The 17,983-nt window shown below is 37.2% G+C and overlaps 1 protein-coding gene across 1 annotated transcript; it reads left to right on the plus strand.

Moving 5' to 3' along the window:
* Positions 1 to 2,968: 2,968 nt before the first annotated feature.
* ch25hl3 (cholesterol 25-hydroxylase like 3) lies at positions 2,969 to 6,600 on the plus strand. Its single transcript, XM_084114132.1, has 2 exons — positions 2,969 to 3,512; positions 6,108 to 6,600. Exons 1-2 carry the CDS (start codon positions 3,085 to 3,087, stop codon positions 6,481 to 6,483), a joined length of 804 nt encoding a protein of 267 aa, XP_083970258.1. The 5' UTR covers positions 2,969 to 3,084; the 3' UTR covers positions 6,484 to 6,600.
* The last annotated feature ends 11,383 nt before the right edge of the window (positions 6,601 to 17,983 follow it).

The raw sequence follows: 17,983 nt of genomic DNA on the forward strand, positions 1-17,983 counted from the left end.
AGACCTCTCATTTCAACAAGACCAAGCCTTCAACAGACCAAGCAATGTTGTGTTTTCATGTTTTGTTGGGAATTTCCATATACATAATGATTATACTGTACAAATTGTGTATTCTATCCTCCACTACCCTACCCATCACATAAAACTTTCTGTATTTTTACGTTTTCAAAAAACATCACTTGATTTATAGGCCTAAGCTATTTTACCAACAACGGAAAAAAAATCCCCACAAGGATTTCGGATATTGCCATCTTTGTGGGGCATAATTTGTAGGGTTGTATACACACACAAACTCACTCTCTCTCTACATGTCCCTAGCGTCCCCACTAAATTCTACGCCCCTGGGAGGAACACATTCAAATATAATCAGCACAAGAGCAGGACTATATATAGCCGACTCACCTATGTTCCTCGACAGTTTTCAGCATCCCTCTGCCACCCTGACTCCTCCCATTTTTGTCTGGTTCCTATCACAGCCATCAGGGATACAAAGGAGCTGGCAGGGAGCAGACGCGATTCCCGATTCTCTTCTTTGTTTCCTGTATTCACAGTAATCTGTCTGCCGGGTCTTCAGAGGCGGGGCCTTCATAATAGCTGCACATTCATTTGAGACAGTGAATACTACAGTGGCACCAAACCCAACTAGATAAGCCTGGAATAAAATATTGAGAAATATATCAAATGTTAGACAAAATGACAAATTCATTACAGTGTAATTCACTGGGAAATGAGTCAGGAGATAACTGGAAGCACTAAGATAGAGGACATGTAGTATTTTATTCATGTAATTAGTAATCCACTCTTCTATTATTTTTACAGGAATACCAAGATAAATGAATGACTGCACTATTTGACAGCATCCAAAAAACAGCAGTAAAGTTGTGTGCTTAGTTTAGTAAATTAAAAGCTTATGCAGTGTGGTCTATTTAGTGTCTTTGTCTGCTGAAGTGAGAGCTTTGCCTTCTTCCACAACAATAAATAACTGATAATGTGAAAGATATTTGAATTTGGCATCTGTCACTGCTGACTGGAGACCTAATAACAAAGAGTAAGAGTATTATTCTGTTCCCACGGCCTGATCTCAATTACATGCAGTATGAACTCCACACAAAACACACACAGATGCTGTTTATAAAGAAATATATGGTCATTATTGGAGAAAAGTTATATAATGTCCCCCTTTATTTAAACTTTAGCATTGTTTTCTTCTTTTCTTTTCTTTTTACTTGGAATTAATTGGTGTTTTGGAACTACATGAGAATGACAAGAACATTTTCACTTTGGGGTTTAATATCCCTTTATCCCTTTAACTTTTGTCAACTTCTTTATAATGACTTTTCATTCAATTAAAAGCAGACTTGTGGAGTGTGACTGTTTGACCCACATGTAATGTTTTATATGACTTTTTTTTTAATAAACATAAAATCACTGTAACTTAATGTTCAGTAAGACACAGAATTCCCTGTTACTTTGTGTATTTTGTGTATAATGTTAAGCAAATTTATTAAGTGGAATCCTTCTATTAGACTAAGTGGCTGTTTATGACACCGTTTTCAACTAAAAACTCGATCGCTTTATATGATGAACAGATTTAATATAGGCTTTTATTCACTTTTTAAAAATGGTTCAGCGGAAATAAACAGAAGCTCATCCGAGCCTGTTTGACGTGCGAGAACAAACCTCTTGCAGAAGGTCAAACGTGCTGCATAACATGCGAATGAACCTCATTGGTTCTTGAGGAAGCTCAAACATGCTGTAACACGAGAAAAAACCTAATTGGTTCTTGCAGGAAAGAGCAAAGAGTTGGTGCCGCTTTGGAACCAATTTTCCTGGCCGAGAACCGGTTCTTTGGCTGTCGAAACACAAAGAACTGGTTCGCGAGTAGGCACCGGCTCCGAACCGGCACCAGCACTGCCTTGGTGGAAAAGGGGTAAATGACGTGCAATGAGGAACTCAAATGTGCTGCATAAAACACAAGAATGAACCTCATTGGTTTGTGCAGAAGCTCAAACGTGCTCCATAACACGAGAATTAACCTCATTGGTTCTCGCACGTCAAGCGAACATACTTGAGCTTCTGTTTACCACAACCTCATTGGTTCTTGAGGAAGCTCAAACGTGCTGCATAACACACAAGAATGAACCTCATTGGTTCTTGAGGAAGCTCAAAACATGAATGTATCAAATTTATCAAAACATGTTGCACACCATTGATTATAAAATCAAAAGGGGATTACCGTATTTTGATACAAAGAAAGAGGGTATTTGATAAGAGTTGAATAAGGCCACTAATGGCATCAAATACTATTGCAAACTCTTTAGCAGTTACAGGGATCTTATAATAAGTAAGGAATTATAATAAAGAGCAGTAATTAGATGTCCTTTATTCTTATATAACTGTCTCACCAATATTATACCATTATCTTAGCAGTTTCTGTAAAATGACTGAGGACTTGTTTTTAAACGTATATGGGCCTACAACTGTGTGCAAGTTATAGGCTACTAAAAAAATAACTTTATAAAAACAAGAAAGCTTTATCGGAACCTTATTTTGGCTACATCACAATTCTAGCTTAAAAATTCAAAACCTCCCCCAACTTTTCAAAAATCAATTCAGGGATGATATTCCATATTTAAAGTAATTTTTAATCAATTTATTCTTAAATACGTAATCAACAGTAATAAAATCAAATAGCCTACATTTAGATCACCTTTTTTAATTGGATGCAGAGCTCTTTTTAATGCGGTCTGTTCTTCCAGATGAAATTAAACAAAACAGGTGTCAATTGTTACATAGATTTTAACAGGGCTGAATGGCCTATCAGAAGACAGCACGGAACTCTTATTTTTAGTGTGTTAACTGTAATTTTTGAAAAGTTAAAGATCGGTGTTCAAAGAGATCGGGTGATCTTGTTTTTGAGTTGGTAAATTTGCGATGGTGGGAGGAGAGCAGCATTTCTCACCCCGAGTCAGAATTAAAGTGGCTACTCTTCATACTGTCCAGTGAGAGCGGGTCAGACATCATCGCTCTGCTGTTGCTGCCTTTGGCGATTATGCAAAAACAACAGTAGGCTAGTTCACAAGAATGATTGCTCTCGTCTTACTGGTTTTCGGAGGCGACTCTTTGCTGCAGTGGATCTGGGATTTCATGTATAAGGAACGTCATGTTCTCCTCATGTCACCCCACTGGAGCGTGTGCGCAGCTTTCAGCACTCATCTCATCTTCTCTGCTCCCTTCATGCTTCTGGATGTGTTCAGTACACACGTGGGGTGGATTCAGAAGTACAGGATACGCAGTGAAGCCGTTGGCTTGTATCAGTGGTTTCGATGTGCTTCTCGGATTTTATGGAAATACATGGTTGGCGTTTTACCGTTAACCGCGTTGTTTCTGTCAGTACGGCGCACGCATTTTACGGAGAGAGCACCGTCCTCATTTCAAGCATTCAGGGAATGTGTTTCATGCATGCTCATCTTCGATACGCTGTTCTTCATGTTTCATTATACCATTCACAAGTAAGCAGGACACATCTCTCTAATCTCAGCATGTGGAGCTTCCTCATTGCACAATTGGAGTGACAAAGTTTTAAATTCTGTTAAAATATTAAATATTAAATATGTTTTGGTTATGACTTTCTCAGTTTGTGTAAACTAGGGTTCAGAGTATTTTTTTAATTTTATTATTCCACATTAATTTTACACATGTCTGGTACAAATATTTGGCTTTGTTTCATTCATTGTGTATACAGTGTATACCTTTTTTCTTCATTTACCCTGGAAGAATGAAAGTTAAATGTGACAACATGCCCCATAGTATGAACGCTGTAACATGTGAAGGGCACATTGTAACACCATGACATATGCCAGCTTAAAATTTTATCTGATCTAATAAAAAAATATACATGACAAGCTAAAATATTTTCTCAATAAAATACAATGAATCCTCTTTTTCATATATAAAAAATAGCGTTTCAAAAAAAATGTAAAAATAATTAAAAATTTAATTAAATAATGAGTTTGACAATGAACACTGCAAAACACAGATATGCAGCATTGGTCAAAACAATACAGGCAAACAGATGAAGTAACATTCAGAAAAACACAGAGCTGAACAGAACACTCCCCTCCCTCCACTCACAGCTTTCACAGAACAAGAGATAGACGAGCCAGTACATATGCTGTACATTTCTTGGAATAATATTTTCTAAATGTTCAGGTTCTTCCTCTCAGTCTTTATTCATATAAATATCATCATAATAAATTCATTCATTCATAATACATATATTCATACGTATATTTAATTAATATTCATAAATACATTATAACCAAACAAACATTTAACAACTGGTCAGTCTTAACTTTTTATCTGGATGTTTTATTTCATATAGAATGAATGTAATGTTATCTTGTAGTCACATAATTGTTATTAATTTTGTAATGTTTGTGAAAAAAATACATATTTAAAAAAATCCGTATTTGTGTTGAATACGCTTAACATAAAATCTGTTACTGTGGTACAGTGATAAAAATTACGAAATCTAACATATTAATGGGTAAAAATAAAATTGATCTTACTTAATCCTCCATATGATGGTTTATGTGCTTGGATTATTTCTATTGATTAAACAATAGTTAAAAAAAACATGTTTATAGCCTTCTGATTATTGACATTAATTTATCTTCCATGCCGCTTATACCACTATGGGACGCGGGAGAATATCTAAAATAAATAAGATGAAATCAGTTTAATAGAACGTCAAGGGAACGTTAATGGAACGTTCTGCAAACCAAAAAAAAAAAAAAGGTTGGGGGGGGGGGGGGGATGGGTTGGGGGATGGATTAATAAAGGTGTTCTGAGGCAAACCGATGAGTTTGATGAAAAATATTCATATTTAAAACTTGATAAAGTAAAATAACTACCTTCCTGCCAAACGAACATACGGATCTGACTTAAAGTGACATGAAATCAAAATTGATCCTATTTACTTTGTTAGCGCATATTACTAGTCTTGTGGGGAACAATTAATCCATGCAAGTTAATACACAGAAAAAAATTGTTTGCCGTGGTAATCTTTAATCAAAATCTAAAAAGTTACTTCCGGTCTGGTTCTGATGACGTCAGTTTTACGGCTTGTGTTGAAAACGCTTAACCACTCCCCTCAAACCGTTAGTCTGCTATGAGCAGAGATGGAGAGGAGGAGTGCTAAAGTAAAACCCTGCCCTCTGTTAAATATTCTGTTTCACTTGGAAATACTTCACAACACTAGAGAAAAGTCGTTTGGAACTTCCGGTTCATGGGGACTTTAAGTGTAAAGCGTAATGCGACGTACTGCGGATATTTACGCTACACCATGACGCACTAAGCCACGTCCAACATCATAAGTTGCGCATTAGCAGAAACTTGAATTTTACTTGTAACGTGTTAAATATGAATATTTTTCTTACACAAACTCATCGCTTTGCTTCAGAAGGCCTTTATTTACGCCCCGGAGCCGTTTGGAGTTCGTTTATGATGGATGGATGTGTTTTTTTGAGCTTCAAACTGTTGGTTGCAATTCACTGCCATTATCAAGCTTGGAAGAGCCAGGACATTTATAAATATAATTCCAATTGTATTCATCTGAAAGAAGAAAGTCATATACTCCTATGATGGCTTGAGGGTGAGTAAATCATGGGGTAATTTTCATTTTAAAGTGAACTACTCCTTTAAGAGAATAGGGACAACCCTTTAAGACCATGAGCTGGGCGCCAAACATTTTTCCCGTCAAAGTGGATTCGGACACGCCCTACGTGCACTTGCACCGTGCACTTTAGACCATGTGCTTAGATAGTTAAAAAAGGGCCCCAAGTGTATGGAGCTGTGATGTGCCAACTTCTTTTTATTACATTTAAAATTACAAATATAAGGAACAAAGATCATGTGCAGCTAAATAGAAAATATAGAAAAATCACTCTCCTCCATTCATCTTTTATAATCTGTTGATGTCATTATCATATATTTCATTCTACTTATTTTCTCCACTTGTAGATTCAGCATAAATTAAATAACATTTTATAACACACAATAATATATATCTCAAACTAAAACAAATTTATGTATTTTTTTCCCAGAATTCCCTGGCTGTACCAGAACATCCACCGCATTCACCATCTGAACAGGGACACTTTTGCTCTGGCAGCTCAAGACTCCAGTATTTCTGAACTGCTGTCTCTACAAACCCTTGCATTTATCAGTGCCATGCTGGTGGGCTGCCACCCTGTTAGCGAAATCCTTTTCCATCTGGTTAACACCTGGATGGCAGTGGAGGACCACTGTGGATATGACTTTCCTTGGGCAGTGCACCGGTTGCTGCCATGCTTTGGTGGGGCTCCGCACCACCTGGCTCACCATCAGCACTTTAAAGGGAACTTCGCCCCCTACTTCAGACACTGGGATTACATCTTTGGGACCTCATTGCCCATCCCAGTAAATGAAAAAGACAATTGATAAGGTGAATCCCGGGTTAATTAGGCCATTATGACAGTGAGATTGATCAATTTGCTGCCAAGAACTTTACCTGGTGCCCCATGCAGCCTATTTTACCCCGTCATTGTGTTCATGATTATTTAGCCTATATATATATATATATATATATATATATATATATATATATATATATATATATATATACATACATACACACACACACTCCTCTTCTCTTCTTTTTGGCACTGTATCTATCGCAGACTATAATGCTAATTTAAAATGTGTCATGTAGGCCTAGGCCTAAATTTGGCCATCCGTCACAATTAGGTAACTTTCACCGTGTATAGACCTGGCGCGAGCTGCCAGGCCCATTTCTACGGGGGTGCTTGAGTGTGTTAATCACCCTGAAACAAAAGCAATGCTGTCTACATTGGATGCGGCGAGGGGCGACACTACACAACAAATTACCAACAACTGATCGCGTGCGCTCTGTACACACTTCAAGCACTCGCTGGGCTGGGGAAGATTGATGTGCCGGACCAGAGTCGGGGGACTTAATTAAGTTTTTGTGGAGTTTTTTTGTGTGCTTTATTTGGTAGTATTTTGAATGAATGGTTTTAAAATAGTATTATTAAAAAAATATATATATATCACTCGTTCACTCATTTTGGCGCCCCTATGGATGAATGGCGCCCCTAGCATTTGGCTATTCCGCCTATGGCCCTGCACATTGTATCGTATTTCACCCTGAATGAACTGTCATTTAACAGTTTAACAGATTTTCAAATGTCCTTACTGAAATAAGTCCAGATATACCAAGGAACATCAAGTTAATTCGGTTTATAATAATCATACAGTTTACAATCACACTTGCAATTGTAAGGTCTCATTTTTTTACTCAACCTAAACTGTGTGGATGTTTTATGCATGCTTTGATTACTGGCTATTTATTTAGGTAAGGGTTAGTAACACACATAACAAGTCACATAACAAACTGCCTTGGGTGCATTTTGAAGTATTTCCAATGGAAATTTGTCGAACAGTTTAATAAAAACATAGCAACATTATAAGGTTGGTAAGATTTTTTAGCTTTATTGGTAATGTTTCTTATCTCTTATGCTCACCAAGGCTGCATTTACTTGAACAAAAAACAGTAATATTATGAAATATTGGTGCAGTTTTAAATAACTTTTTTTCTTTTTTGGGTGAACTAACCCTTTAAGGATACTTGATATGTTTTATAACAATGATATGTTTTATAATATTAAGTCCAGTGCTAAAATGACCCTCCATCACACCACCAGCCCTTACGAGATCCTCCATCACTTCACCTGCCCTTACGAGACCCTCCATCACTCCACCTGTCCTTACGAGACCCTCCATCACTCCACCTGCCCTTACGAGACCCTCCATCACTCCACCTGCCCTTACGAGACCCTCCATCACTCCACCTGCCCTTACGAGACCCTCCATCACTCCACCTGCCCTTACGAGACCCTCCATCTCTCCACCTGCCCTTACGAGACCCTCCATCACTCCACCTGCCCTTACGAGACCCTCCATCACTCCACCTGCCCTTACGAGACCCTCCATCACTCCACCTGCCCTTACGAGACCCTCCATCTCTCCACCTGCCCTTACGAGACCCTCCATCACCCCACCTGCCCTTACGAGACCCTCCATCACTCCACCTCATATCATTTTGTTATTGCAGAACTAATAGTTACATAATGATCAGGGAAAGATACCATGGTTGTATCTTTCAACAATGAACAATTATAACGAATAAATAAATAAATAATAATAATATCATGGGTTTGCGTATCATAATGTAAGAATACATGTAAGAATAATGTAGGAAAAAAGCACAATGACAAGGTTAAATATCTTTGAATAATTCATCATAATACATAATGAAAATGCCTTTTTGTTTGCTATTTATAAGCCTGAGGGATAAAACGAGAGTTAAATTCAACAAGAAAAAGAGGAAAACGATAAGCGACTTGATTGTGGGCGAACATATTTGCATAAATGAAGAAATTTAACAACATATTCAAGAGATGACGATTTGGGGGTTTCCACAACCACTTTAGCCCCTTATTTGATTGGACAGACATGTCAGGTGATATTATATTAATAATAATAATAAAAAATAAAAAAATAAAAGGGGCAGTGTGAGGTCCAAAAAGGGCAACACCATGCCATAGATAGAGGGTTAATAAAAAATAATATATTTAAGGATAAAACATTAGTGGGTTAAAAATATAAGAACTTAAATCAACCCATAATTTATTGGTTATGCTACAATCACAAAATAAATGGGCAGCTGTTTCTTCAACAAGACCACAAAATGAGCAAGTTTTGTCAATATCAAGATATTTACAGATAGATGAATTAAACCTGTCGCTCATATCTTTCATATCGCTTGTGTCGTGGATCACATGAAAATGTCAACATGGCGGATGATGTACAGCGCTCGCATTCATACTTAACAAGATCTGGCTATAAAGTACCTACTCTTTTAGCGCTCGTTAAGTACTTATTGAAATTAAGTACCTACTCAGTGAGTATGCGGTTTCGGACGCAGCCTCTGCTTGGTGGTTTGAGAAACTCCATCTCAAATAGGACTTGGTAGGACACTGAATCTTCATCAATTCTTTGCAACAAGACCTTCATGGTGCCAAAAAGCCTTCTTAAACTGACATTTTTAATTAAGGGTAGGCTATAGCCTTCATGGGAACATCAATCACAGTTCCACTTTTAAAATTGCTCCCCACATTGCACTTTGGTGAATTATAAAGGATTATTCACTCTTTTTGCTTGTTCGGGGAACACAAGCCTACAGTGACATTTACGGTAATGAAAACAAGTTTGTTAAGAAGTAACTTGTTAATACATTTCAGAACTTTCAAAAAGTCCCTGATATATGCATTCCACTAATGTTTTCCTCTATACATGCCCTCTTATTTGACATGTAAATTCCATTGGAATTTCAGTGCCACATCCACAGATCAAATCAAAGAGCATGATTTATTCCTGCTAAAGTGTTAGCTTGAGTTAAACTCTGCTCATTACCATTCCTTACGATCACAGACAACATGACTTAGCCAAAATCCAAGAAAGGAGACAAATCAGCAGAGGATGCATGTGAAAAAGCCAGACAAAAAACTCAGAAACTCAGACAAAAACGCTTAGTGGAAATAGATGCTTGTCTTACCCAATTGGAAAAACTATAGGGATACTGCAGACTCTTGTGTTCAAAATTATATTATGTCACTTAAATATGAATAGAATAAGATCACTTCAGACCAGGTGAATAAGATGTTATTAAATATTAAGCAGAAACATTTCAAGATTGGGGATAAACCTGATAAATTATTAGCTTGGCAGTTAAGGGGTTTCTATAGTATATCAGTATATCAATTCATAGTATAGCTGACAACAAGGATGGTAAAGTATTGATAAATCCAAAGGATTCAGTTTTCAAAGGATTCAAAGGAGTTGTATGAATCTATGACGTCTGTATCATCGGAGGTGATTTTAGACTTTCCTCATTTGCTTCCCCTTCCAAAATTAAGTGAAGCTGACCAGGAAGTCTTGAATGCTATTATCACTATTCAAGAGATAACAGATGCATTTAATACCTTCCCTAACGGGAAGACCCTTGGCCCTGGTGGCTTTTGTATCAAATTTAATAAGAAATGTACAGATAAAATTGCACCCCTTATGTTACAGATGTTCAATCATTCCTTTAGTAAGCAGAAATTTCCTTTCTCTCTCTACTCCGCCAATATTTCTTTACTTTATAAGAAAGGCAAGGACAAGACGCGTCTTCTTTTCGCCCAGTTGCTCTTCTCAATATTAATTTGAAAGTGTTCACTAAAATTTTGGCAACTAGATTAAACAAATGTATTTCAACAATTATTCACCCCGACAAATTTGGCTTTGTACCTAAAAGATTTTCTTTTTTTAATGTCAGACGTTTTCTAAATATAATCTATTCTAAGCTAAAATCTCGCTGTAAAATGACAATTATTGCATTAGATGCAGAAAAAGCTTTTGATCAAGTTGAATGGAATTACATCTTGACCACTATTGAAGAAATTAATTTGGGAGATAGGTTTTCTTCCAGGGTCAGCATGTTGTATCACCATCCCTGCACATCAGTGCAAACTAATCTCGATAGATCACCACAATTTGAGTTTCATAGGGGCACACGACAGGGGTGTCCACTTTCACCCCTGTTGTTTGCCTCCATATAACCTTTGGCAATAGCCATTAAGACACCATCCTCAGATTCCGCCCTTAAGCTTAGGTCAGGTAGAGCATATCATATCTCTTTATGCTGATGATGTTTTTTGTACCTATTAGATCCCAAGCGCTCTGTTCCCCCTCTGTTGGCTTTATTAAACTCATTTAGCAGCTTGTCTGGTTATTCTGTTAATTAAAAGAGCCATTTAAAATGGCTTTAGACAAGATAAAATACCTCACGTAGTTGTGTCCCCAAGAATCCAAAAGATTTATTTCAATAAAAATGTTTTGCTTTACTAGACAACCTAAAGCAGGACATAGAAAGATGGAAATATCTCACCATATGATCGGCCGCATTAATGCAATTAAAATGGTGATCCTTACAAAATTTTTATATCTTTTTCTAAATGTGCCTTTTTTCGACCCAAATCATACTTCACAGGCCATATTCACAAAAAGTAGTTCCTTATTGCCGATTTAGGAGAAACTCCTAATTTTAGGACTCCTAAATGTTTGCTCTAAGGAGTATTCAAGATGACTTCTAAGTCACTAAGACAAAATCACAAACATTCCTCACTCAAAAAAAATGTAACCCCAAAAGTTAAAACTTATGTATTTCAATTACATGTCATTTTTCCATCCAATTTAATCATATATCAACGTAAAAGTTAACATTTTATTTAAGCTTCACCATCATGTTCAGTTGACGTGAATGAATTAAATAATTGTTATGTGAATTGATGAACTGTGATTTAAGATTGTGTATTAAATACACTTTACTCATTTCAAATAAATTGTTGTTACTTGCTTTATATCTTACATTTCCTTAATTCTATTGAAAAACGGTCAAAAACATGTTAAATTTTCAAAGATTTATTGTGTGCAATTGCTCCCTAAGTCAAAAGAAACATCCAGTCTGACAAAAGAAACAATAAAATCCAAGCAGGACATAATACAGGACTTTACAAATTAATGCAACAGTTTTATGCTTCCTCCCAAACTGTACTTTCTGTGGTTATTACTCATACACTTTTTAGTTTTAAACCTGTGTGTCAAGTAACAGTGATCCAAATTTCAACATCAAACATTCTTTTCACATTTTCAAGGTAAACATTTTGATATCACTGCATAGTATACAGTAATAATTAGTTTGTGCTTTCTTCTGATCTGGAATTTAAAACACAAATGCAATTGGTACCCATCTTCCTAAATATTTGTAGAACAAATAAACAATCAGGACAAAAATTATAAAAAAAATTAAACACGAATGTAATTGGTACCCATCTTCCTAAAACATTTTTTTAACATATAACACATTTTCACATTTCAACATTTAGACCAGAACTAATGGCGCTTTTCCATTACCAGTACCAGCTCAGCTCGACTCGGCTCGGCTCGGCTCGCTTTTCGCTCCGTTTTCCATTGCAGATAGTACCTCCACAATAGTACCTGGTCGTCATAGCGACGCCGCAGGAAAATGCCGTGAGGTGGTACGAAAAAAAGTACCTGGAAGCAGGTACAGGTACAACTTTTACGCAGTGGAAAACCAAACAAAGCCGAGTCGAGGCGAGCTGGTACTGTTTAGTGGAAAAGCGCCATAAGTGTCCTACTCACTGCCTCAGCTGCCTGATCAAGCTATATGTGGAGTATGCTGCATACCTAAATAAGATCTCCACCAAGAATGTCCAATCTTAGTTTTGGTGGTGGAATAAGTAGCATTCCACTGTTGCCGAACTCTGTGTCAGCTCTCTGAAGCTGAATTTCAGCAGAACACAGGAACAAAAAAACCTGATGCCAAGAACTGTTCTTGACTATAACAGTCTCGGCTCTGCTGCAAAACGAGTCATCAGATAAGTTCCTGGACTGAGTCAATAGCACAAGGGCTAACATCTCTCGTGTCAAGAGTATCAGAGCTACAAAAGCACGAATGGTGCATTAGGTGCAGTCTCTTGCATGCTGGAGTTAGTGTCATCAGTCTGTCGAAAAATTCCTTTCAGGGCATCCCTGTCTTAAAAGTTTTAAAAGTTTTTAATCTCCCTTCAGTTGTTGGAAACATCTATGCAAGAAGTGAATGTCCTATTCACTGAAACATTTTAATTTTAAGTGCCTGAACCTTTGTGGAAAGCTTGCTGCCATCCAAATTCATCAGTACCTTTTGAAAGAATGCAAACGTGAATTTGAGACTCTGAGGTTAGCTCAGAGAAGTTGAGAGCGTAGATCAGTCAGAACAGCATTACCAATCCAAAGGAAAAAGGATTTAAGTGCTGTAGTAGCTGCACACCCTCAATCACTACTCCAGCATCCTCTGGCTCGTCCTCAGCACCAGCACCTTCTTTACGGATCACAAAAAAACCCAGAGTGGTCTCAGAAATTCTTCTCTCTGCTTCTTCAGGATTGCAGCCCTAAGCCAAAAAAAAATAACAAACAATCAAATATATTTTTTTTATAATTAACACCTTGTTGAGTTTCACTGAAATATTGGTAACATACAGGCTGGCAATAGGATTAGGTCATTAAAAGTACATATACAAACCTCAATTTCTTTGACGAGTGTTGTAATGTCCTCACTGAGGTACGCACACACTTTTTATGACACAGTCTTGTTTGATGTGTATGTCATCACACTGAAAATTATGACAATATAAAAAACACTGATTATACTATATTTTATACATTTAACAGTGTATCTGTCCAGCTGCGCCAAGAACTTTGACAAAAGTGGCACAGTTTATGAATTCTGCAAAAAAAAAAAAAAAAAAAAAAAAAAAAAAAAAGGAAATAAAAATGGCCATGAAATATAGGCCTACAGTAGAGGAATTCATAGTCATTTACAATTTATTCTTGTGTAAATATCAATAACACTTACTTCATTTACTGTGAACAGTGCAGGCCACCTGGTTTTTAAATCAGACACCAATTGTCCTAAAAGTGCAAGGACAATTACTGTATACACAAGGATGCCTGAACCTCACCCCAAAATGTCCATGTTTAAGCTTAGAATGTTTCAATAACTCATACCTACTGGATAATTCTGTGCCACACACTTTACATTGCCACATTCTCAAAACTCACATTTCTGAAATTTAAAAAGAGAGAGAAAACAACAGTCATCACACTTTTGTAAAGATATTCAGTAAAGAAAGTCAAGTTTAATTTTATTACAAAGAAAAAAATACACACACCATAATTGAGTGATTGTGCCAAACTGGAGCCAGAAATGTTGGAATAGTGTCACATCGATGAGGACTAGCAATAGACATATAGTTTTATTTTTTGTAATGAAATTACAACTCAGCATGAAAAAAAGAAAGCATGTTCCACTTAATGGAATCCTATAAACCTTTGCATGTAGATAACTTTCATATACGGTCGATTAAGTATGTTTGTGCAACGTTTTGGCATATTCAAAGGACTTTTCAAGCAAAGTAAAATGTTGGCCTAACTTACGTCGAATGACAAGTTGTTATTAAAAATGACGCACATATACACGTTAGTCAGTCGACCGTAGGCCTATATCCTAAAATGATCAAAGTTACAAATATCTTAAAGATATTTGTTTTAATGAGAAATCCCATAGGGCTGGGCGATAAAACGATAACGATAATTATCGCGATATAATTTTTTCTCGATAAAACGTTATCAAGAGTTCGATAAATGTTCGATTATGTTATGCGCCAAAAGCGGAACGAAACTAATTTGAACCGCGCGCGCGCCACACGGACCATTTATCCGCTCGGAAGTACAAACGCAGGGGGTAATCTTTCAGAAAAAACTGAGGCTGCGTTCGAAAATTTCAATAATACTTACTTAATGAGCGCTAAAAGAGTAGGTACTTTTGGTGCGTTCCAGGCAGGTTTTTGAGCACGTAAATCACGACTTCAAACCACGACTCACGACTTTGTAGCGTTCCAGGCCAGTCACGGCAAACTACCTAAGCGCAACGAATTGTGGTAGCTAGATGTAAACAAACCAGCATGGCGGACCTTACGGGGCTTATGCGCATTTGTAATAATTTCTGTCGCCAAAGGTGCAGAATTAAATTTCACACTGAAAATTATGTGACCAATGACCTGATTGTTGCCATCAACATTAATAACATCAGGTTTTCATCGATATGGTAATGGTGATTCAACATTTATTTTACATTGAAATTTCAATATCAACCATAATGATGATTCAGATGGAAAAACAGTCTGGGTGCTTACTCCTTGTTTATTTGAGGGAAACGGAGGAGGAAAAATGGTGCATAACATGACTGCAACGTTATATTGTCCTAAAGTGTATTCTCACCGTGTACCGCCCATAGGGTACCGCCTGCAGAAACACTGCATCCGTAGGGGCTGCCATTGTTGTTTTGTATGGTTTCGATGTCAGAGCTCGTAACTGGGAGTACATCGATCTAGTACGAGTTCACGGGTGAGAAGTCACGGGTTTGACTGCCGTTCCAGTGCACTTTCACGGGTATAAGGTTGGAAAAACACGGGTTACAGGTTGCCTGGAACGCACCATTTAGCCTGATCTCGTTAAGTATGAATCAAGCGGCAACCTCCCTGTCTCTCTCTTGAAACCAACACGGAAGTGAATTCAACGGCAATTCATCGACTGGCCGCTTGAGGCTGGGTGCAGAAGTGAGTCAAATCTGTATCTCCCCCATGTTAAAATCATAGACAGTATAAGAAGTGGACAGAGCCATCTCATTGGAACTCAATTGAGACAAGTGAAGCCCATTTTTTGCGATTTTTTTTAGGACTTCCGTTCCTGACGCGCAGACTCAAACAGAGCTTGACGACGTAGATGTGACGTGAGCAACCCGTCTTCTAGAGGCTGTGGCACGAGAAATCTGAATCATTCCCTTCCGAAACTTGCAGAGACGGAGAGTGTGAGTAGGAGCTGTCCATGAGCATGAGCTTTTGCTAGGTATTCTGATTAATTATTTTGTCATTTTGCCTCCATGTCCCCCCGATTGCCCGCGAGCTTCTCCTCCTGTCCATACGGTAATCTCTCTACTGTGCGACAGAGAGTCGCATGGTTATGACGCAATCGTTAGCCTACTTTTACAAAAACAGCTTCTACGGGGCCATAACATAAGCTACAAGGTAATGGAGCATTTTATACATTGTCGTGTTTCTTTAGAAATAAATAATGGACAAATGCAGTCTTCAAACGCCTCAGATGTAAAGTTATTCGCTGTCAAAGTGACGCCAAAATGAATGGGAGTCAATGGAATGCTAACGCAAGTGAAGTTCTGCTACAAGATGGTGGCACGCGGCCGGCTTCAACTTCCGGTCGACTTCCTTCCCGCTTGGTTAAAATACCCAGCAGAAAAAAAACACGTTTACAGCCTGGTGCAAAAAGTGGCTTTGGTCTATATAGCTTATTTTTCCCTTCATGACAACTGTGAGGGGGGTGAAAAATGTATTAAAATTAAGATACAATTTATACAAAACGAAATTCACTTTAAACAAATGCTTTCTACAAAACAAAACTTAATGAAGTGGTCAAAATCATGTCTGACCCACTCCATGTCTCATATTGCGCATCCTATCTTACTCGTGCTGTTCACTTTTCATAATCAACATAGATGGAAAAATTATACATTATAATATTTTAACAAATATGAAACTAAATGTGCTTATTTAATGGCTACAACACATATAGTAGGCCTACAGACTCTCTATTTGTACAAACTGCTGCACATTCATTTAATTCTGAATTTTTCACACAAGTTGAAAGGCATTTGTTTGTGCATAGTACAACATATCTGCAACATTTAGCAATTTCACGGATAATTGTGCGTGCATTTATTAATTAGGCCTATTATCTTAATGAATATTGCAACAAGGAGGAAGCATGTAAATTGCATTGTTTGTTTATTCAGAATGGAATGGATCGCAAATGGATTTTGACCACTTAAGTTTTGTTTTGTAGAAAACCTTTCTTTAAAGTGAATTTCGTTTTGTATAAATTGTATCTTAATTTTAATAAATTTTTCATCAACCAATTGCCTGTATTTAATAAATAAGAAGCAAACAATATATAGCAGACAATATAATCATGGAGGCGCCGGCGTGCTGCGGTCACTTGCATTGCACGTGAACTGGAGCGCATCTCATCATAAATTAACTGAAACTCAGTGTATGCCTCACATACATGAGAAATACATGTGAAGAAAGCTTGAAATGTCTTTAAACGAAACAATTCAAAACAAAAAGAAATAGGCTACTCTCTGATTATGTAATCCATGATGTGGGACCTGATATTCATTTATGTGATATTCATGCTTTTTTTCTTACAGTAAAGCACAGTCCACAAACAATCTCAAATGCAAACTCCCTATAATAAGACAAATCTCTGGAGGCATGCTCCAAGCACACTCTCATCTCATCCCTTTTCCCACATTTGTATTAATGACACTATAACCAAACCGGAAATTGTAACGCGTGAGTACGCGAAAGTTTCTCGTGCGCACGCGAAAGTCCGTATTATTATGTTTTTGCAAAGGTCCCCTCAGGGGCTCCGTAGAATGCAAACCGGACATCTGCCATGTTGACGTTATCATGTGACCTACGACGCGTTATCACAAGCGCAACAACTTAAAAGATTTGAACGACACGTTTAATCATCTATCTGTAAATGTCTTGATATTGATTAAACTTGCTAATTTTGTGGTCTTTTTGAAGAAACTGCTGCCCATTTATTTTGTGAATACATTTAGGGTTGATTTAAGTTCTTATTTCAATGTTTACTCCTATCTTTTATAATCATGCATTCAAACCCTCGAGTACAAATAAAGTTTTTAGGGAATGGCAAGGTAAAGGAATTCTCAATATGAAAGATTTATATATTATTATTAATGCTTTTGCCTCCTTTTCTCAACTCAGCGAGAGATTTGACATTCCCTCTTCTCATTTTTTCAGAAATCTTCAAGTCAGGAACTATGCTCATATTACACACTTTGAAGTTTTGCCTTCAGAATGCAAAATATTTTATTTATTTTCATTCTCCTAACGCTATGGGCCTAACATCCTTATTTGTAAATGCTTTTAAAGATAATTTTCCTCCCTTCACTTAAAAACTGCTTGGGAAGAAGACCTAGGGATTCAGGTTTCCGAGACTGATTGGGACAAATGCCTTTTATCTGTTTATTCATGTTGCATAAATTCAAGACATCGGCTTATTCAGTACAAGGTATTAAATAGACTTCACTATTCTAAAATGAAGCTTAGCAAATTCTATCCTTCTGTCTCCCCTATATGTGACAAGTACAAAG

The sequence above is a fragment of the Abramis brama genome (assembly GCF_963993115.1).
Source record: "Abramis brama genome assembly, chromosome: 5".
NCBI classification, from domain to species: Eukaryota; Metazoa; Chordata; class Actinopteri; order Cypriniformes; family Leuciscidae; genus Abramis; species Abramis brama.